Here is a 22,000-nt window from a genome sequence, read left to right on the forward strand (position 1 = left end):
GTTCTTTTAGTAACACTGTCAATAGCTCTGTCTTTCAGTGTCTGCGCTGATTTGCTGTCTTGTTTGTCGTTCATGCAACTGTAACATTATTTTATTCTGTGGATGTGTCTGTGTCCTTGCCACTCATGACAGAGGTGCTTATCATCCACCAGTACTGCAGTTGTCCCTCTATGCCTCTAGTGCACAACAATCAGTCACTTCCTCCTTCTTCCTATTGATATCATAACTGCATAAAAGAAATTTAATAGCATATGTGTACCATCGGCAAAAGAGTGAGGCAAACTCCGAATTTTAATAATTCACACCAGAGCCTCTACTAAAGTGTCTAAAATTAAATGTAAAGCCTGAAATGTGATGCAAGCTACATAGCATGCATCAAAGATGTTTTTAGCTTATTGTAAATACCAATTTAATCCTGATTTCCAAGAAGGTCAAAAACAGTTCCATTATCTAAGTAATCACAATGATTGTTAGACTGTTCAACTAGTGCTCATTCAGATTTCACATCAGTAATATTTAGGACATGATGATTAGGCTTACACATGGTTAATGTAAAACAAAGTACAAAATAATTTTCAGAAAAACTATAAAGGAACAATAATACCTTGCTATTATTTTAGTATTATGACACAGCTTAGAAAGTGGACAGTTAATGATTTGGACTTTTTGACTTTAGACACCTGAGTTTAGGGTCCACATCCTAAAATGTCAAGTTGCTGCTCCATATCATGGAGGCACTATGACTTCTCAACAAAATGTTTGTAAGAATGTTAAAAACATGTATTATTCCCTAACCACATTTTTGGAAATGGCTGAACCGTTTTAGATGACATTTCCAAAAACAAGTCAACCTGAATGGTTTAAGTTTTTAATAAAGTTGTAAGCAACTGAAAAAAAAAATCTTGTAATGGAAAATGTCAGGTGACTTTAGCAATCAGAGTTGTTGCATGCACAGTCTATAGTACTGCATGTAACTGGGCTTCTCCTACACGGAATATTAGCACTAGATTTAGTGGAGGCTTGCATGGATTCCCTTAATGGGATTTAGCATAAAACTATTTACATACAGTAGCTGCTGCTATTAACATGCATCAGATTACAGTTTACCACTTTTTAATATATTAATCCAAGGGATTTGTCTCAGCATTACTATAGAGGTGTCATATCTGATGACATACAAGACATTCGACAACAAAGTTTACATAGCATTCTTCATCTCATGAAGCAATATTAGGTGTGGTTCTGTTAATACCCTTTAAAATTGTAATTAAAAATCAATAAACTAGTTATTGGAGAGAAATACCTGATTTGGGTGGAAGATAGGAGCACCTGTCTAAATTTCATAGGAAGAATATCACTGCATCAGATGTATTGACTGTATTACACCCCAAACTCCTTCAGATGCCAGTTACATGGTACTATGCAGCCAGGTAGGTGACACTATAGTTTGATACGTGACTGGAACTCTGCTAACCTACTTCATAATTTGCCCATCAGAACTGGATAACCTTGCAGTGCCTCTTCAATGAGATTTGTATAATCCAAAGAATACCTTTTATAACTGAGTCTAGTACAAATTAATACCACATTTTAACAAAGTAAAATAGAAAATCAGGTTTGACTGTACTATTGAATAGCAAATGAAAGTTGATTTTTTTTATTTCTTACAAAAAATGAAAAATATTGTTGGGCACTGATGTGTCCTCTTATGAGGTGATATTTTTCCTCAATTCTCACCCTTCCCCTTCCCTTGCCACTTCCATTACAATCGAGATTTGGTCTGCTTGCTCTACAATGATGTGTCCTTTAATATTTCCCATTAGTTTTCAGTAGTTACCTTTTGCCTGCATGTCAGCCTTCAGTTTAATGGCCTTTTGTGTGTGTGTTCATTTTGTTTTGTTTCCCATCGTGGTTTTGTTTATTTCTTTTGTTTTTTTTTCTGTTTTCTTTTTTTAAACCGTCGTGATGTTTGCCCTTCATATTCCCCAATGTTTGCACATGACAAGATGTTGCCATCCCAACATTACCTCCCACTTCACTGACCAGTGCCACTACTGACCATCTAGCACCAGCTACAACTGGACCATTGCCTTCGGCTCCTCGAGATGTCGTGGCCTCCCTCGTCTCTACTCGCTTCATCAAACTCACGTGGCGGACACCAGCATCAGATCCTCATGGAGACAACCTCACCTATACGGTATTCTACACCAAGGAAGGTATAAACAGGTAAAGACCCTCTGCTTGTGAATTGGATTGAATTCAGTTTTCTGCATCCCTTCACATCTCAAATACTGTCCCCTCACACTAGTTTCTAAGGGCAAACAATATATGTATAATGGCTCCATACAGTGTCCAAAAGCTGAAGGGCTAGAGGGGTTGCCAAAGTTTTACTGGGAACAATTAGAATTAGCAGTCTTTGATATTTGTTCCAGGGCTAAATATTCAAGGGACAAATGAAATATACTTGAAAAACAAACATTGGTAGTTTTCAAACTGAAGCGTGTTCGTGAAGTGGGCACCAGCCTGGTTATGAATCATTGCAAAGGGTCGGTTGCAGACTGCTTAATAGCTAAAAGTGCTTGTGGACTTTATCGCCCCCTATGGGATGCTGATAGTGTGGTAATCTCTTGCACCATGTTAGCCCTTAAACAGTCAATAGATATCACACCACAATATCTGAAATGCAGAAATTATTTCATGTTCTAAAACCAGGGACATACTGTCAGATTCCAGATACTACAGTGTGGTAACTGTTGGTGACTGTTGACTTCTTTACGTACAACAATTGCCATTAAAATCATTGTAGTGCGGATTATTCATGCATCTTGTGTTGGCACAATGCTTCACCAGTTGAATTCAATACATCCAGCTTTCTTAGTGAAAGGATCTGCCGCTCAGAATGGCAGTCTAGCATCACCATGAGGTAGAAACTCCCCTAATTGGTAAACAGGAGTTAATACTCAGTTTAAGTATTGCAAGTCTTCAGGGGATGTCAGGGAGCTGGTGTCTCTACCATCTGGGAACTCAGGGGGCAAATTTCTGGGAATGCCTGCCTGCCTCCCCCAATTCAGGGTCTTCAGTTGTGTAAATATTCATCAAGAACCAGGAAGACACTTCCTGCTGAAGTGCTTCTCTCCTGAGAAAAGGGGCAGAAGCATCTCTTAACCTTTAGAGAATTACCTAGGAAACTCTGGGGCATTACCATGTAGGTAGGGGTTGATTAGCTGCTAATACCTCCTATGGTTCACTTAGTTTGGCCCACACAAATTCTGCTGTGGCCCTAATTCAGCAAAGTTTTTTAGCATTTGTTTAACTTTAGGCATGTGAGTCATGACACTAACTTAAGTAGGATTTCTTGTGTTTAAAGTTAGGCACTTGCTTAAGAATCCTGCTGGATCAGTGCCTAAGGGTACGTCCACACTGCAATACAAAACCTGCGGCTGGCCCATGTCAGCTGACTCGGGCAGTGGGGTTATAACATTGCAGTGTAGATGTTTGTGCTTGTGCTGGAGCCTGGGCTTTGAGGCCCCGCAAATGGGGAGGGTCTCAGATCCCAGGCTCCAGCCCAAGCCTTTATCTACATTGCAATGTTATAGCCCCACAAGTTGGGTCCCATGAGCCTGAGTCAGCTGACAGGCCAGCCCTGGGTGTTTTATTGCAGTGTAAACATATCTCATGTGAGGTGGACACAGCCCCAGTCAGCATTCCTGCAGACTCTGCTGCTAATCTCTTTGTATAAGTGTATTTTTCTGCCAAATAAAGATAATAATGTTTACCTACTTTAGAAGGGTGTTATGTAATTTAACATTTGTAAAGTGTTGAGATCCTGAGATGAAAGCTGGCCCTGGAGATCTGTGTACCTATGGCTAGAAAATTTTGTGTAACTTAAATAAGAAGCTAAAAGAAAATGTAATGAACTAGATTAAAAGTAAGATATGACAATCATCTTTTCTAAATGCTATGCCTTCTCGTTAAAAACGAGAGTGGTTGCTATCTGCCTTATCATATTCAAATTAGGCATGACCTGACAAGTTGCCAGTGTTTATCCAGGTTAGGCTGAATTTTGATTCTATTGAACTTAATTAAGCAAACAATTCATGGAGTCATAGAATCATAGACTATTAGGGTTGGAAGAGACCTCAGGAGGTCATCTAGTCCAATCCGCTGCTCAACGCAGGACCAACACCAATTAAATCATCCCAGCCAAGGCTTAGTCAAGCCGGGCCTTAAAAACCTCTAAGGATGGAGATTCCACCACCTCCTTAGGTAACCCATTCCAGTGCTTCACCACCGTCCTAGTGAAATAGTGTTTCCTAATATCCAACCTAGACCTCCCTTACTGCAATTTGAGACGATTGCTTCTTGTTCTGTCATCTGCCATCACTGAGAACAGCCTAACTCCATTCTCTTTGGAACCCTGCCTCACTGTTCTCTTCTGCAGACTAAATAAGCCCAGTTCCCTCAGACCTCCCCTCCTAAGTCATGTGCCCCAACCCCATAATAACATTTCCATTGCCTTCCACTCGACTCTCTCCAATATGTCCACATCCCTTCTGTAGGATGCAACACTCCAGATGCGGGCTCACCAGTGTTGAATAGAGGGGAATAACCACTTCCCTCGATCTGCTGGCAATGCTCCTACTAATACAGCCCAATATGCCGTTGGCCTTCTTGGCAACGAGGACACACTGCTGACTCATATCCAGCTTCTCATCCACTGTAATCCCTAGGTCCTTTTCTGCAGAATTGTTGCTTATCCAGTCGGTCCCCAACCTGTAGTGATGCATGGGATTCTTCCTTCCTAAGTGCAGGACTCTGCACTTATCCTTGTTGAACCTCATCAGATTTCTTTTGGACCAATCCTCCAATTTGTCTAGGTTACTCTAGACCCTATCGCTACCCTCCAACATATCTACCTCTCTCCCCAGCTTCGTATCATCTGTGAACTTGCTGAGAGTTCAATTAATCCCATCATCCAGATCATTAATAAAGATGTTGAACAAAACCGGCCCCAGGACTGACCCTTGGGGCACTCCGCTTGATACTGGCTGCCAACTAGACATTGAGCCGTTGTTCACTATATGTTGAGTCTGACAATATAGCCAGCTTTCTGTCCACCTTATAGTCCATTCATCCAATCCATACTTTTTTAACTTGCTGGCAAGAATACTGTGGAAGACCATGTCAAAAGCTTTGCTAAAGTCAAGATATATCACATCCACCACTTTCCCCATATCCACAGAGCCAGTTATCTCATCATAAAAGGCAATCAAGTTGGTCAGGCATGACTTGCCCTTGGTGAATCCATGTTGACTGTCCTGATCACCTTTCTCTTCTCCAAGTGCTTCAAAATGGATTCCTTGAGGACCTGCTCCATGATTTTGCCAGGGACTGAAGTGAGGCTGACTGGTCTGTAGTTCCCCGGGGTTCTCTTTCTTCCCTTTTTAAAATATGAGCACTATATTTGTCTTTTTCCAATTGTCTGGGACCTCCCCCGATCACCACGAATTTTCAAAGATAATGGCCAATGGCTCTGAAGTCATATCAGCCAACTCCCTCAGCACCCTTGGATGCATCAGATCTGGACCCAGATTGTTTATTAGAGGATTATATTAGTTAAAAATGAAACTAATCTTCAATTCAGAGCCTGAAGCTAGTCCTCCAGTCAAAGCTTGACTCTTGTCATGCATACCGTCACTAACTTCACTTTACCTAAACCAATCTACTTGAAATTTCACAAACAAATCCTGTGATAGGATTCTAAAAGGTATTTGGGAGATATGAGGCAACAAATGGGATGCTCTCATATCTAATCAATTTTTTTTTAAACAACGAATAAGAACAGAAGTTCTCAAGCTGAGATGCATGGACTGCTGATGGTGTTCAGAAAGCAGATTGGTCACATAGTACTAGCTCCTCCATATTTCCACTTCCAATGTTGCAATGAAAGATAGCAAACATGCACTAAGGCTGGGATGTTCAGAGAGACCTAGGGAATCACACACCCCGCTTCCATTGAATTCCCCTTAATACCCTTTGAATTTCACAGCCTTAAGGTACTTTTCTTTTCTATGTAAGGTGGGTTATGAGACCATCTCTATTCTAAAATACAATACACACTAAAAAAAAATTAAAATTCTTAGCTAAAGCTAATTTCAGTTATTAGTTTGTTACTGAGTCCCTTGGTCATTTTTTTTGTGACTTGCAATTACATTTTCAGGTTTAAATGTTTTTTCTGTCCATTGTTGCGGGGAAAGATTCAAACGAACAAGGGAAACTGATTATGCACAAAATAAACTGAAAAATTGGGAGAATTATTTCTTGAAACTCTGTCACACTAATCTTAGATATTCTAACAATAGTAGTCTAAAAAAAAATTCAGACAGAAGAATGGTGAAGTTGACAATGGGTATTCCATTAAACTTTTTGATGCGGACTGACTTATTTGACTAGTTTTATGGGTTTGTTGCAGAATTGTTTGTTAATCCAATTTTTAAAATGTTAAGCGAATGTTACAATTACATAGTTAATTACTCAGAAATTATGAAATCCCAATGTTAAGGTTGCATGTGAAAAGGTAACTCTGTCCCCTCTTGCATATCTGTTATGAAACAGTCTTTAATCACATGATCACTTTCTATTTGTTGAATAAAACAATATCTTACATTTTTTCTTAAGTTTTAAGTGCACATGTATAATTTTTTAATACTTGTACTGTTTTCAAAATCATAATGAACCAATATATCTTTGCTTTATGATTTGACTTTTAAAGGTGTTGGAATGACTTCAGTGGAAATACACAGTGTAGTTGTAGCCGTGTCAGTCCCAGGATATTAGAGAGACAAGGTGGGTGAGGTAATAGGTTTTATTGGACCACCTTTAGAGAAGGGTAACTAAAATAATTAGGGGTTTGGAATGGGTCCCATATGAGGAGAGATTAAAGAGGCTAGGACTTTCCATCTTGGAAAAGAGGAGACTAAGGGCGGATATGATAGAAGTATATAAAATCATGAGTGGTGTGGAAAAAGTTATTTACTTGTTCCCATAATATAAGAACTAGGGGCCACCAAATGAAAGTAATGGGCAGCAAGTTTAAAACAAATAAAAGGAAGCTCTTCTTCACACAGCGCACAGTCAACCTGTGGAACTCCTTGCCTGAGGAGGTTGTGAAGGTTAGGACTGTAACAGGGTTTAAAAGAAAACTAGATAAATTCATAAAGGTTAAGTCCATTAATGGCTATTAGCCAGGATGTGTAAGGAATGGTGTCCCTAACCTCTGTTTGTCAGAGGGTGGAGATGGATGGCAGGAGAGAGATCACTTGATCATTACCTGTTAGGTTCACTCCCTCTGGGACACCTGGCATTGGTCACTGTCGGTAGACAGGACACTGGGCTGGATGAACCTTTGGTCTGACCCAGTATGGCCATTCTTATGTTCTAACTTCTGATGGTGTAAGAGACAAGCTTTTGAGACAAACAGAGCTCTTCTGACCTAAATGAAGAGCTCTGTGTGGCTCAAAAGCTTGTCTCTCTCACCATAGAAGTTGGTCTAATAAAATATACTACCTCACCCACCTTGTCTTCAGTGGAAATAGTGCTGCAGCACTTCTGAAAACCAGGTCATGAGAGGTGTCTTTTCTACCAAGTATGTATATTAACAATTTAGAGACAAATTCTGATACCCTTGATCATGTTGAGTAGTACCTTACTCTGCTATTAGTCCCATTCATTGTTACAGTATGTGATCCTGTAATTAAGGACTATGTCTTAGTGTGTATATATAAAGGGACAGTTGTATTTGCAACCTCAACATTGTCATTTCCTGACTTCTGTGTGACTAACAGTGAAAACGTAACATTCTTCTCACATAGCTATTTAAACAGAATTCCTACAGGAAAAAGAGGAAAAACTGGTAGGAAAAAAATTCCATAATGTGAAACTGTTTGTCTGGACACCACTGGAGTACCCTGTCCTACCTAAATGACAGACTATAATCGTGTGTGCAGCTTTTACTTTATACAAGATGAGCAGCAAATGAGATGGTTCCTGCAGAGTGCCCATCCACCAATGATTCACTTTCACTGAATTTCTCTGTACAGTGAAGTGAGCCACACATAGATATGGCTTGGCCTACCTTAGCTGCTCACTTTATGAGCTTAATGATAAGACTGCAAAATATACTTTTCATGATCAGAGCATGATTTTTCACTGCAATGCTCAGGCACTCCTCATGAGCAGTAATACCATACCAAATGTCAGCTTTCACTTACCAGCTGCTTCATCTGTAGAGCTGTTCAAAAAGAGGTTGCAAAAAAAAAGGGGGGGGGGGCTTATATTTTCCACTTTCCTCATATTCCAAAGCAGCTGAATCAATTTTCATTTCATCAATTTCTCTCAGTCAGAGAATAAGTTTAAAAAGGAGAGCTGAAAGTTATAGAAAATAAACAACTGAAAACAAGGAGTTGCAATGCAACTACTTATGCAGACAGCTATTGTGTCTGCTTTCAGTACTCCTGATAATTACAAAGCAGTTTTTGATTATATAAATTCCACATGGTCCAAATGCTGACAGATGCAATGTGAGGGGGTAATAGATATGGGAAGCTGTCTTGAGGGGGAAGGCAGTAGAGTACCTTGTGTCACATTTTGTACTAATTTGTGAGTGATCAGAGAGAGCCAGATGGAGGCAGTGAGCAGTTGGGGGCCTATCTAATGGTCTAGGAACTATTCCCCAGATAAATCCACTAAATCTTTAAGTGCCTCCACCCCAGTGTACAATATTTCTCTTCTAATAGTAGGATCTGGAAGCAGAAAGAAGAAGCTATGTGGGCAAGAGGGGCTGTGTGGATTATCATAGTTGGACTTGAAACCACACACCCACGATTGTAGAAATCTATAGAAGCCATCTTTTCTGCTTCTGTATCACTGAACTGAAAACCAGAGAGAACTTTGTCCTCGAACCATGACCATCATCTTCATCTCACATCAGTGACTTCAGTATAGAGAAGTGACCTGCTTTCATTGATGGAATTACATTTAAACTGAAGTGCATTGATGGATTTACATTTAAATTGTGGCACGTGACTTCATGTCGCTATAGTCGGGGCATTAAATGTACCCACGGAAGATAAAGTACTGCCTTCCTTAAAAATCACTAAGTCGTACCCGCCTTTTTGTCTCTTCACTAAGAATCATAGAATATTAGGGTTGGAAGGGACCTCAGGAGGTCATCTAGTCCAACCCCTGCTCAAAGCAGGACCAATCCCCAACTAAATCATCCCAGCCAGGGCTTTGTCAAGCCTGACCCTAAAAACTTCTAAGGAAGGAGATTCCAAAGGACCGAAATCAAGTTAGTTTCCCAAAGTGTGTACAAGGTTTCAAGTGCAGAAGTGTTTTTTCATACTGTGAAACTTTGCATAAACACTGTGTCAGGGCTACAGACTGCTTAGGAGGTGGACCATAAATTAGGTAGCTAATGGTACAAGATAGTGGGGTAAATTGCATATACCAAATACATGGACAATACTAACTCCTTCTACTCCAGGATTCAACTCTACCGATTCCAAACTCTGCAAATAGTCTTTTTCCCCCTAATATCTCCAGCAAAATGTCTCCATGTGGGTACAATGGATACGTCTGCAGGGAATGGGGATGAGGCAAAGCTAGGGTGGTTTTGCTGTTTCAGTAATACTTTCCTAATGTTTGGATTCTTTCAAGTGTAACGTTAAATTTGAATTTCCAGGCTAGCATTTGTAGCTTTTTTTGAGAAAATGACAATATTCTCTTGAGGCCTTTTTTCTCCTAAATTAATTGATAGCTATTTGCAATCTTAAATCCATTTTACAAAGCTGTTTGTCTGAGAATTTAGATAGAGTGAGATAGGATAGCCTTAATGTTCTGTTGGGTAATATAGTTATTCATATCAGACATCTGTTATGTTACCTATTATGCGTACCTAAACACATTGGAGCTCGTAAAGGTATTCAGGACTCTCTAAGAAAGTGTATAAATGAGAGATTTATGCAGCACTTAGTGTTATCTCAACATATTTTTACCATACTGTTGTGATAGAGGGCACAGTCCCTGTTATTTCTGAAAATTATAATACTTTGACATATCCACCTAACAAATTTCTGGTTAATAAGTGTTCCATTTCCATTACAAGAATTTTATTTTCATAATTTTGCAAAATAACTTGAGTGTTACATTTTTAGGTAAAACTAGTGAGTACATTTACCTTTGGGTGATAAAATGTGATATATTTTGCATGGCAATGAGATATTCACAGCTGTTGAACAACATTCGTCCGATTACACTTGTTCTATGTATTTTAAATACCAATCATTATATACAATGTAGGCTATAAAGGGACCCCATCAATTTGCAAAATCGCATTGCCAACTGAAAATTTTGTACCTACTGTAACTGGAAAAATTATTTGGGAAAAACTATTTCTCTGTTTTTCCAGTTTTATAGCACTTTGGGATCAGTCAGTTTTACTGAATAGTCAGTCAGCTCCTCTCTTGCTGAAAAGACCTCTATAAACATCAAAAGAGGAGAAAAGTATTTTTTGAAGTTCAGAACATATTAATAGGATACTCTGTCAAAGTGAAATTTTAAAAAAATAGTCGATTAAAAATTAAGTTGCATGTGTTCTTTTAAGGTTCCTTCTACACTACCAAAGAGACAGTGCTGGGAAACTATTTTTATAAACTGATTTTAAAAACTGGTTTTAGGAAGCATGGTTTTTCCTCAGTGGGGGCAGAGCATAATATTGTGGTAGTGTGGTAGCATAAATGGTTTTGAAAACAGTTTTGAAAACCAGTCTCCAGTTGGGCACAGAACTAGCTGAAACTTTTTTAAAATCTTTTTTTAAAACTGGTTTAATTGCACTGTCTTTCCATAATATAAACCAGACCTGAAGGCAGTGCGGAGAAAGAGGGGAAAATTGTATGAGAGAAACTTTGTTTCTCCCTCTTCAGCACAAATGAATTAATTGCAGGTAATCATTAGTGTGAGAATTGTCTGCCCTCTACTGCAGAGTTAAACAAAGTGCACTAATCAAGAGGGAAAGGATGATATTAACACAATGTTAACATTTTCCTTTTATTAACTCACTGGGGCAGTTGCTGATGTCTACTACTGTAATACTGATCTTATTTTAATTTGAAGAATTTGCCTTTTTCAAACAAAACAGAGTATTTAAATAATATTTTTAAAACACCCAGCTGGCCAAAAATTCACATGAAAAAAGTGAAATGTGTTTGAAAATAAAGGTGATAACTACTGGTGATTTTTAGGTTTTAACGATTCCTTTCAATTTTGAGCTGGATAAGACAGTCCTCAATACCATACTCCCACACTGAATGTATCTGTAGAGACATTTTCTGCTGTTTTGTAGCTCTAATTGATGTTTGCTGAGTTTGTGGGCATTATCCCCTCTGGTTGCCATAATATTCAGACATGCATCATCTGTTCTCCCAGCTAGAATACAACTCACTAAAGGTTAGCATTGTGACAAGATACTGAAGTTCAACCAGAGGTGGCTCAGATTACTTGCCTTTTTATATCATTTAGAGCAGTGGTTCTCAAACTTCTGTACTGGTGACCCCTTTCACATAGCAAGCCTCTGAATGCGATCCCTCCCTTATAAATTAAAAACACTTTTTAATACATTTAACAACATTATAAATGCTGGAGGCAAAGCCGGGTTTGGGGTGGAGGCTGACAGCCTGCGACCCCCCCATGTAATAACCTTGCGACCCCCTGAGGGGTCCCGACCCCCAGTTTGAAAACCCCTGGCTTAGAGTATACAGATCCTCTGGACAGGGTAATGTGGCACCTTAGCCTGGTCTCCTACAAAACATCTCTTTTAAAAATTACTTCACTGTCTATTATTTGTTGCTTTAACAGTAATAAACATAAGATCAGTTCTCCTTTGATAACACAGGTGACACTTCCTAGAGCTTATGTTCAGAAAGGTCTGATCAGCCAGTTTTACCTCCTGTGTATCAACAGGCCAGTTACCCATGTATTGAGCTCAATAATGATGTGTGACTAAAGCATAACATGTGCTAGGCTTAAGCATATCTTCCAGAAAGGCATCCAGCCTTGATTTGAGGATAACGAGATGGAGATTTATCATTCTCCTTGGTAATTTGTTCCAGTGGTTAATCAATCTTGCCATTTAAAAATGTGCCTAATTTCTAATTTGGATTTGTCTGGCTTAAGTTTCCAGACATTGGTTCTTGTTCAGCCTTTTCCCACTATAGGAGTGGGCAAACTTTTTGGCCTGAGGACCACATCGAATTTCCAAAATTGTATGGAGGGCCGGTTAGCGGAGGCTGTGCCTCCCCATACAGCCAGGCGTGGCCCAGCCCCCGCCCCCTATCCGAGCCCCCCTGCTTCTTGCCCCCTGACGCGCCCCCCCCAGGACTCCTGCCCCATCTGGCCCCCCCCGTTCCCTGACTGCCCCCAGTCCCCCCACCCCAACTGCCCCCCGCCACCCCATCCAACCCCTCCTCTCATTCCTGACCGCCCCCGGAACCCCTGCCCCTGACTGCCCCCTGCCGCCCCATCCAACCCCTCCTCTCCTTCCTGACTGCCCCTCCGGGACCCCTGCCTCTATTCAACCCCACTGTTCCCAGCCCTCTGACTGCCCCGACCCCTATTCACACCCCCTGCCCCTGACCACCACTCCGAATTCCGCTGCCCACTATCCAATCCCCACTCCCTGCCCCCTTACCGCACTGCCTGGAGCACCGGTGTCTGGCGGCGCTACAGCCGTGTCACCCACAGCACCAGGACAGGCAGGAGCCAGCCACACCACCGCGCAGCACAGAGTGCCAGATCAGGCTTCAGCTCTGCAGCTGCGCTACCCGGCAAGAGCTTGCAGCCCCGCTGCCCAAAGCATTGCGCCATTAGCTGAGGCTGCAAGGGAGGGGCCGGGGGCTAGCCTCCTGGGCCAGGAGCTCAGGGGCTGGGCAGGAGAGTCCCGCGGGCCGGATGTGGCCCGCAGGCTGTAGTTTGCCCATCTCTGCTCTACTATATTAAAGCGCTCTGTAGAACCCATTAGAACCCCATGAAGGTACTTAAATCAAGTCACCTCTTAATCTCGTTTTTGATAAAAGAAGAAGATTTAGCTAAATCTCGCACTGTAAGGCATTTTCTCCAGCCCTGTAATCAGTTTTGTGGCTTTTTTCTGCTCCCTCTCCAATTTTTCAACATCCTTTTTGAAGTGTGGATACTAGATCTGCTCACCAATGCTGTATATAGAGAGAAAGTCACCTCCCTACTCCTACTCCCCAGTTTATACATCCAAGGATTGCATTAGTCATTTTTGCCATAGCACCACTCTGGCAGCTCAAGTTCACTTGTTTGTCCACTCTGCCTGCTAAATCCTTTGGAATCACTACTTTCCAGAATACAGCCCTCCCTTCTGTGCGTGTGACCTGCATTCTGTGTTCAACTCTTTTACAGCTCTTGGGTGGAAGTTATCTGGGCTGGCTGATTATAAAATAATTCTCACTAGTAGATGATGTCTAACTTCCTCACTTACTACTGGACTGGAAAGTATTTCATTGTCCTACTTCTTTCCAAATACAAAAGAGAAATATTTATTGAACATGTTTGCCTTTTTGCAACATTATTAACAATTTCATTATCTCTGTAATGGGGTTGCTGTATTCACTGCTGGATGGTGCTGCCTCCTGGTGGTTCTGGGGACTAGCTAAATCAGGCTGATGCCCCTTCCAGCGGTTACACCCTGTCAGTTTCTCCTCTGAAGCCCCTCTCTTGCTCTCAGGAGCCACAGCTGTCCTCTTTGTGACTCAGCCCTCTTTGTGACTCAGGTCACTATTGTGGTTTCCCTTTCTTGGGGGAGGGGGGGAAGAGAGGAAGGTGAGGAGGAGTGTATCAAAGTTCCTGCTCTCCAGCAGTCTCAGGCAGTCTTCTTCTTCACTGTGTTACAGTGCCACTCCTCAAGTGGTTGGCAGGGGAACCCAGACCCACTCTCTACTCAGGGTTCCAGCTCAGGAACCCTCTACACAGCAACCAAGATCCATTCCCTGCACCTTGCTGCCTTTCACTGAGCTTCTTCCATACCCTCCTGGCTCTTCCCACTCCTTTGGGTTTGCCAGTCTCTTCACTCCCTCCTCCCAGGGAGTAATTTAGACAACTCATCTCTGCTGCCCCACCCCCTTTTTCCCAGGGAGTGACTGCAGACTCCTTCCCTGCAGTCCCCTTTGCTTCCAGTTTCCTGTGTTTTCTGGAAGCCCCGCCGCTCCCTCACAGGTGAGCTTCTCTCAGATTAGCTGCCTCCAGCTGATCGGGCCCACCTGGCCTAATTCAGCTATTGCAGGGCCAGTGTGGGGAGCACACCTCATCACAATCTCTGTCTAGTAATAGTCCTGTAACATTGATATAATTTCTTTTGTTCCTAATATACTTAAAAACAAAACAAAACAAAACAAAACTCTTTGTTGTCCGTAGCCCTGCCAGCTATGGTGTCTGTAGCTTCTCTTATCAGTTTTCTGCACTTCAGAACTTCTAATTTATATCAACTGCTATCTCTACATCTCCCGTTTTCCATTTCTTATATATTGCTTTTTTTTTTTTTTTACTTCTAATTGTTTCCTTCACTTTTCCGCTAAATGTGGCTGGGCTTTTAACCAAATTTGTTCTCTTTCTTGATTTTGAAATTGAGGCTTTTTGACCATCTAATAAACTCTTCTTTAAAAACTCCCAATTTGCACTCTCATTTTTCTGTCTAAATTTTTCCTCCCAATCATTTTCTCAACTTTGAGAAACTAGCCCTTTTGAAGCAGCAAGTATATATATTACTGATTGAAGGTATCCTCTATTTGCCCATATTGAATGTCATCAGCTCATGATCATTGGTTCCCAGGCAATTACCAACTTCCAGTCCAGTGATTAATTCATCTTTATCAGTCATAAAGATGTCCAAAGTAGAGCTATTTCATGTTTGGTGCAACATCTTTTTTGTTAGAAAATTATCATTTATAATTTTTAGAAAAGTCTAAAGATGTTTTATTACTGACTACATGAGGCCTTCACCGTTCGTCTCCCAAATTGAAGTCCCCTCTACCTGGAGTTTTCCCCCCCCACTTGTTGCTGATAGATGTTGTTTTAGGGAGTTACTCATCCTATTCTCTAGTTCCATCTGCTGGTCTGTAACAAATCCCAACACCTCATACTGGATTTAAACTGTATTGCATCTTTTGCCAGTCACCAAAAAAAAATTAAAAGGAATTCCAGCAAAATATTAAAAATTCTCTTGAAGTCTATCTAACGTACACCACATCCACAGCAGTCAAAATAAATGAAATTTTAAAAGATCAGGAGCAAGTGATTTTCAAGTGTGTGATTATAAACAATGGTTTGTGTGGATGGTGCCTAAAGAATCCTTTCGACACATCCCTCACATTAACTATAATATAGACCTACCTCCTCTGAGCCAGTTTGGATAAGTTTTAAAGGCTGCCACTCACATCTTTATGCATTTCAGGTCCCACGTGGACTGAATAAAATTGTTTTAGAGCAGATGGAAAACTAGTTGTACAGTCTGATTATGGGCTCTTCCCACTGTCAGTGTCCCCAGTGATGTCGCTTTTCAAATATATAGCTATAGCTAAACTCAGAAAAGCCAAATGTCATTAAAAACTACATTTCAGTCTAGTTTGGCAAAGTACTTTTCCTCATGTGAACTTTCAAGCTGCTGGGCTGATCAAAATGGATGAAGTTTTACTTCGAGGTTGTGACATGAACTGAAAAAATCTGTTAAATTTTAAAAGTTAAGGATTGAGTCTCCATCTTAAACTTAAACATACACTATTGGCCACAACTAGACTCTTAGTGCCAGGTATTGTAAGGGTCGTCTAAGATCACTGCTTGGTATTATGTGCCGTACTGTTTCTCAGAGACAAGGTGGGTGAGGTCATATCTTTCACTGGACCAACTTCTGTTGGTGAAAGTGACAACACTGCAAACATAGCCTTAACATTTTACAAAAAATGTCCAAATATCAGAATGAACTAAATCAAGTTTGAGCTCAAAAGAGAATCGTAAACTGATGCTTTAAAAAAAACCCTCTGAATTAATAACCAAAACAATTTAAACAGTTCTTAATTTTGCTCCCAGGGCTTTGGACTTCTATGACAAATTTTCAAGTTGAATTATTATCTGGTTATGAAGAATAAGACAATCCAACAAAACAGTGCCCTCCTCCTCCCCTCATTGTGGTGTTGTGTAACTTTTTTTCTTTGCCATGTTTGTTCAAAATGAAGCTGCAGAACTGGAAGCTGTTTGTCTTAAGTGCTTTTGGCATATTAACATTAATGTGTAATCAATGTAATATAATTAATCATATCAATTACTTGTTAGATATGTACAAACTATCCTTTTACTAATCAATGATAAATCTTCACTTTTGCGTTCCTGCCCAAATCTTTTCTTTCCTAAAGGGAACGTGTTGAAAATACAAGTCGTCCTGGAGAGATGCAAGTGACAATCCAAAACCTGATGCCAGAGACCGTGTATGTTTTCAGAGTTGTGGCTCAAAACAAACATGGCCCTGGAGAGAGCTCAGTACCACTGAAGGTGGCGACTCAGCCTGAAGGTAAGCCTTGAACATTTCTACCTCTTACTGACTTTCATTGACCTAGATCTACAGCTGCCATTGCAAACAGTCTTTTCCTTCTCCTGGCCTTTTCCCATAATAAGTTGCTATTCATGCTCTGGTTGCACTTGCTGATCTTACTAGTATAGCTTTAGACTGAATTTTTCAAGTCTGCCTCATATTATGATATTAAACTAATCTGTATTATTTATATTTGGAAATATAAATTTAATATTGTAATATATGGTTCCTTAAAAATTGAAATTAAATATTAAAATTTCTTAATATATTTGAATTAACATTCTATTTTGTCACAATATAGACTGCTTCAATTAACATGTCCAGATAAAAACTGAACTGAAGAAGGAGCTCTATGGAGCTTGAAAGCTTGCCTCTTTCACCAAGAGAAGTTGATCCAATAAAAGATACTACTTCACTCCCCTTGTCCCTCTCGTATCCTGGGACTAACACGACTATAGTAACACTGCAAATAGCTTAAAAAGTGTTAACCGGGAGTTGAGGTTGAGTAACTTAACCTTGTAATTGTTGGGATGTTGTAATTGTCCCAGAAATATGTGTGTTAAACCCAGGAAATTCAGAGTTAAGGATAAACTTAAGAGGGTCAAACATGCTATGTTACCCTCACAAAATTCTCTGTTACTCTCTCACTCTAGAGTAGGGGTTCTCAACCTTTTTCTCTCTGAAGCCCCCCTTGACATGTTATTAAAAACTTCAGGGCCTGGAAGGGGGGGGGCGCCTCGGGGCAGGGGCCTTGGGCATAGGCGTAGTTTGATTTCTATTTTGGGGGGGCAGGGGCCAGCAGGGCTCGAGCCAGCTCCGCATGGCAGGGTCTAGGGAGGGAGCATCACCCCCACCCCCTGACTCACCTCAGCAGGCCACCCAACCTGTCTGGGTTCGGGGAGGGCCACACAACCAAAAATTATAACTCAAAGGTGTGGGGCTTAGCTCAAAAAGTTTAAAAACAACTTAGGGTGCAGGGAGGTGGTCGCTAGGGGCTATGTGCATGCAGTGGGTAGCTCAACTAGCAGGGAGGGGGTAGCTGGGGCTGTGTGCAGGAAGGGGGGTAGGTCAGGGTGCAGGGAAAGGGGTATGGGGGCTGTGCAGGCAGGGAGTAGCTCAGGGTGCAGGGAGAAGGGTACTGGGGCTGCATGCAGACAGGAGATAACTCAGGGTGCAGGGAGGGTGTAGCTCAGGGTATAGGGAGATGGGTATTAGGGGCTGTGTGCTGGGAGGGCTTCCCTGTGGTCCCTTGTCCCGGAGGGGTCTGCCAGCCATGGAGCTGGGTCTCCCCACCCAGGGGGCTCTTACCAGCTGTCTCTGTGGGAGCAAAGGGGACTGGAAGCTGAGGAGCAGCTTCAACCTGGGGCACCAGCAGGAGAGGAAGGAATGCTGAAGCTGCCTGCTCCATGGCACCAGCCAGAGCAGCAGCTGTCCCGCACTGCCCGGCTGCGGCTTCCCGCCTCCGGCCTGGTCAGGGGGCGGGGAGAGGAGACAAGGGGGACTCGGGGAAGGTGTGGAATTGCCTCCGGGACTGCCTTGATCTTGAGCTGTAGTTTGTGGGGAGGCAATGCCCTCCATTTCCCCAATTCTGCCATGTGCTCAGGGCTTCTGCCCCACAGGGAGCACAAGGGCTAGGGGCTCCAGGATTCAGCCCCGTGCCTCCCTGCTTCAGCCCCGTGGGGGCGCCTAGGATCGGAGCTTCAGCCCCCTGCCTCCCCTGGTTTCAGCCCTGCGGGGTGGGGGGCAGGCGCTGGAGATCAAGGCTTCAGCCCTGTGGGGGAGGGGGCCCCAGAGATCGGGCCTTCAGCCCCGCGGGGGGGAGGGGAGGGTGCCAGGGATCGGGGCTTCAGCCGCTAGGCCCTGTGGCCCCCTTGAAAGGTCTCACGGACCCCCAGTTGAGAACCTCTGCTCTAGCGCACCCACCTTTACTCAGTTCCTAGGGCTCAAGGCATAATTCTCTTAATTTAGGCACCCACCCTTTCCTAGTTCCTAGGGCTCCAGGCTCTACTCCTGCTTCGGGCAAACACCCTTTCCATGTGGACTCAGAGCAAACACCCTTTCCCTGTCGAGTCAGGGCTTAATCTTTTGCAGGTTTATGGTGTCTTTTACCAGTGAAAGAGCCTTACACAGTAATATCCTATGTAACCTCTATTTATTAACAATTACCGAAACCCAGAATGCACGTGCTACTCATACAATGCTCACTACTCCCAATAAAAGAGATGAACATTTCTTGATGGCCAGTCAGGATCAGGTCCATCTGGGGGACTTCAGTTTCTACCCAGTGTCATTGGTAGAGTGTTGAGGTCTGGCAGCTCTGTTCTTGGTGCTGTATCCTGGAGTTGGTTCCCAAAGAACTTCCTCTTGGACCCCAGTTTATATAGTGAAAATTGAGGCCTGCTTAGCTGTACCTTAACCAATCAATTTACTAAAATTTTACTAACCAATGCTAATATATTGTAACAAAATTTTCTAACCAATCCTCCCCCACCACCTTAATTGATTTACACCTAGCAAAATTAATTATGTAACAGACAGAAACAATCAAAGAACCAGACAGAGTTCATACAGACAAACAATAGAGAATTGGGGACCATAATGACAAAACAATAAAGAAATTAGGATTTCACAACCACAACTATTAATAAGTGATTTCTTGACAGACAGAAGGCTATCAAATTAAGTTTTCTTTAACCATTTTAAGATCTGTTTCTTTATCTGGTGCTAGTGGGTGCCATTAGGACGGGGTGTCCTTCTTAACAGCCTCATATTACATTGTTTTGATGTAAATTATACGGAATGTGAGGATGTGACTTTCTGCTTCTCAGCTAATGGCTGCTGCTCTTTTAATCTGCTGCAGATGAAGGCCTTAGACTTTAGGCATTGCAATATGTCTACAGATAAAGGCCTTATCCTTACAGCTAAGGTATGAAAATACATAGTTAAGGCACCCAAATCTTAGCTCCATCCTGTAGCGTTGCAGTGAATTGACCAGACAGTTATGATTAGTTTATAATGTTTGTAGTCCCAGGTTAGAAAGAAGTTTCATTTTCCCCCTCATGTTAGAGCAGAGTTAAGGTTGTTTTGTTATAAAGAATAATGGGGAAAACAAGTATTAATTCTTTATATACATGCACACAATATGGAAAGTTTGAAGAATCTGTTATTCTGTAACACCATTCAGGACCAAAATAATCTGACCCAGGGAACTAAACTTCTTAAAGGAGCCATTTCAAATTATTTTTAACTCCTAAATTAATTTGTAAATTGGAGTAAGTCTGTAATTTGAGGAGGGATACATGGTATTTGTCATATGAAACAAAGTGGGTGAATCCCTACTTCAGGCGCAAAATTCAACTCAGCCTTAACTATAGATCCATCCAACCAATGCTTCCATAATAAGATGCTGCAAATGTATTATATACAATACTTGCCTGTATATACATGTAAATGTTCACTTTTAAGGTATTGTATACTTAATCTAGTATACTGTGGAAGTGTGGTTTACTTTTCATATAACTTACTTTCATTGATTCTGGCATATCTGGCGTAGTAGACAGCAGTACAAGATACCCATATATGTGTGACACTTTGGGTATTCACTCAGACCAGTAAGGGGTTGTGTCACTGCCTGTCCTGTAGTCCTGGGTGCTTCTGAGCTGTGCAGCTGTGGCTCAGCATCCTGACACCAGCAGCCTCCTTACAGGACGATGGCCTCACCCTGCCTTCCACCATCCTGGTTACTCCTTCCAGGGTGGTGGCAACAGCCCCTCGAGTCTCCCCCAGACCATCTCCTCTGCAGTGCTCAGCCTGTCGCACAGCAGCACTCACAAACCTTATCAAGTTCTCTGGTCCATTTAAAGAGACTACATAGCACTTGCCTGGTAGTTCGGCTGAGGATTTTACTCTTCAGCTTGAAACACTGCACCGAGATGATCGTGTAATAAACCAAAATTAACAAAGAGCAGATAGTTGAGTAATACCAAGTAGAGGGAATTGGGGTAGAAATGGTTAAACAAAAAAAATACGCTTCTAAGAGTAAACCGTAACTTAAGAAACTAGAACCTTTTGTTCAGAGTAGTTTTTCTCACCACAGAGCTCAAAGCACCTAGTTTCTTTGTCTCTTCAGGTGAAAGACATCAATATGGTCCTCTGCTTATATCCTCGAAGTGTAACTGTGTTTTCAGTCAGGAAGCCCTTCTGGGGGCTCAGCTTGATGATGCATTTTAATTTTTGCAGTCTTCTCCCCCTGTCGTGTTAATTGTATGGCTATCTCCCAACTTGCTAGTTTGGTGGCTTTGTTTACCTTTTATGTAAATGTACTTCCATTGTCTCTTTTTGCTTAATTTACATTAGAGACATGTTCCTTTGTATAGAGTGGGTAACTTAAGCCCTACCTGCCAACACATTTTTAGAATGTATTTCCAGCACATATTTATAATTTTTCATATATCACCCATGCATACACAACTCAATACTATTAATGATCAGCGCATTACCAGTTTGCATATCAGACCTTACATGACACCTTTTAAATACAGATTATGACAAGAATGATTTGGGGCACACTGAGACACTGCTAGATACCAGGGGGCTCCCTGCCTTCTGGCATTGGAATGCTCTTAGAGTCACAATGTGCATCTAAGGTTGTGGAAAAAATAATGTATTTGAAATATAGTCTGTGACGGTGTAACTGTATCATAATGTGTATGCACAAGCAGGCAGAGTTTTGTAATAATGTCTGTCCTTGATTTTTTGTTTACTGATTTTTGAGTGCAACCATTTTTTAACCATGCAACCATAATGTTCTAGTAACATAGATGTAAAGAAGACAAATGGATTGGAATCAAAGGAACTGGGAAGCATTAATATACATTTTTAATTGTTTGTTTGAAATATTTAGTTGTCTACTGAAAATCTCCCTTAGGATAAGAAAAGCCCTTTTAGAGATAGACATAGAATGGATTTAGCTGTTGGTGCTAATTCAATGAAATGATTCATAACCAAATAATTCAAACAGTCAGAGTGAACCAGATTTAGTTCTTTCCACTTTTGTAAGCAGATCTAATTATAATTTTGGCTGGGTCACTTTTATCCATGAGAGGAAGACAATAGTTTTCTTTCAGGGAGTTAATCCCCCAGTTTCTAAATAGGCAAATTGGTCAGAAGATCTCTAACATGTTCTTTTCTTATCCCGGTCTGTATCCCTTACATTTATTGTCAATGGTAACTTCACTAGTCATCTGGTCATGTTATTTTTTGTGAGAAAACTGAGGCAAAGCTCTGCCTTCCTATCATCTTCTGTTCTCAGCTCACCTTCTCCATTGAGCAGCAAGCCAACAG

The 22,000-nt window shown here is 41.5% G+C and overlaps 1 protein-coding gene across 11 annotated transcripts in view; it reads left to right on the forward strand.

Annotated features, from left to right (window-relative positions):
* Positions 1-22,000, forward strand: part of NEO1 (neogenin 1) — a 553,038-nt gene that overhangs the window by 412,347 nt on the left and 118,691 nt on the right. For 7 of the 11 annotated variants that reach the window (XM_054041102.1, XM_054041112.1, XM_054041104.1 and 4 more), the window contains exons 8-9: positions 2,007-2,226; positions 16,482-16,636. In XM_054041102.1, the coding sequence (XP_053897077.1) occupies positions 2,007-2,226; positions 16,482-16,636 (375 nt within the window). The remainder of the gene's footprint in view (positions 1-2,006; positions 2,227-16,481; positions 16,637-22,000) is intronic. The other 4 variants (XM_054041106.1, XM_054041113.1, XM_054041109.1 and 1 more) reach the window with 1 other exon arrangement.

The sequence above is a fragment of the Malaclemys terrapin genome, chromosome 10 (genome assembly GCF_027887155.1).
Source record: "Malaclemys terrapin pileata isolate rMalTer1 chromosome 10, rMalTer1.hap1, whole genome shotgun sequence".
NCBI classification, from domain to species: domain Eukaryota; kingdom Metazoa; phylum Chordata; order Testudines; family Emydidae; genus Malaclemys; species Malaclemys terrapin.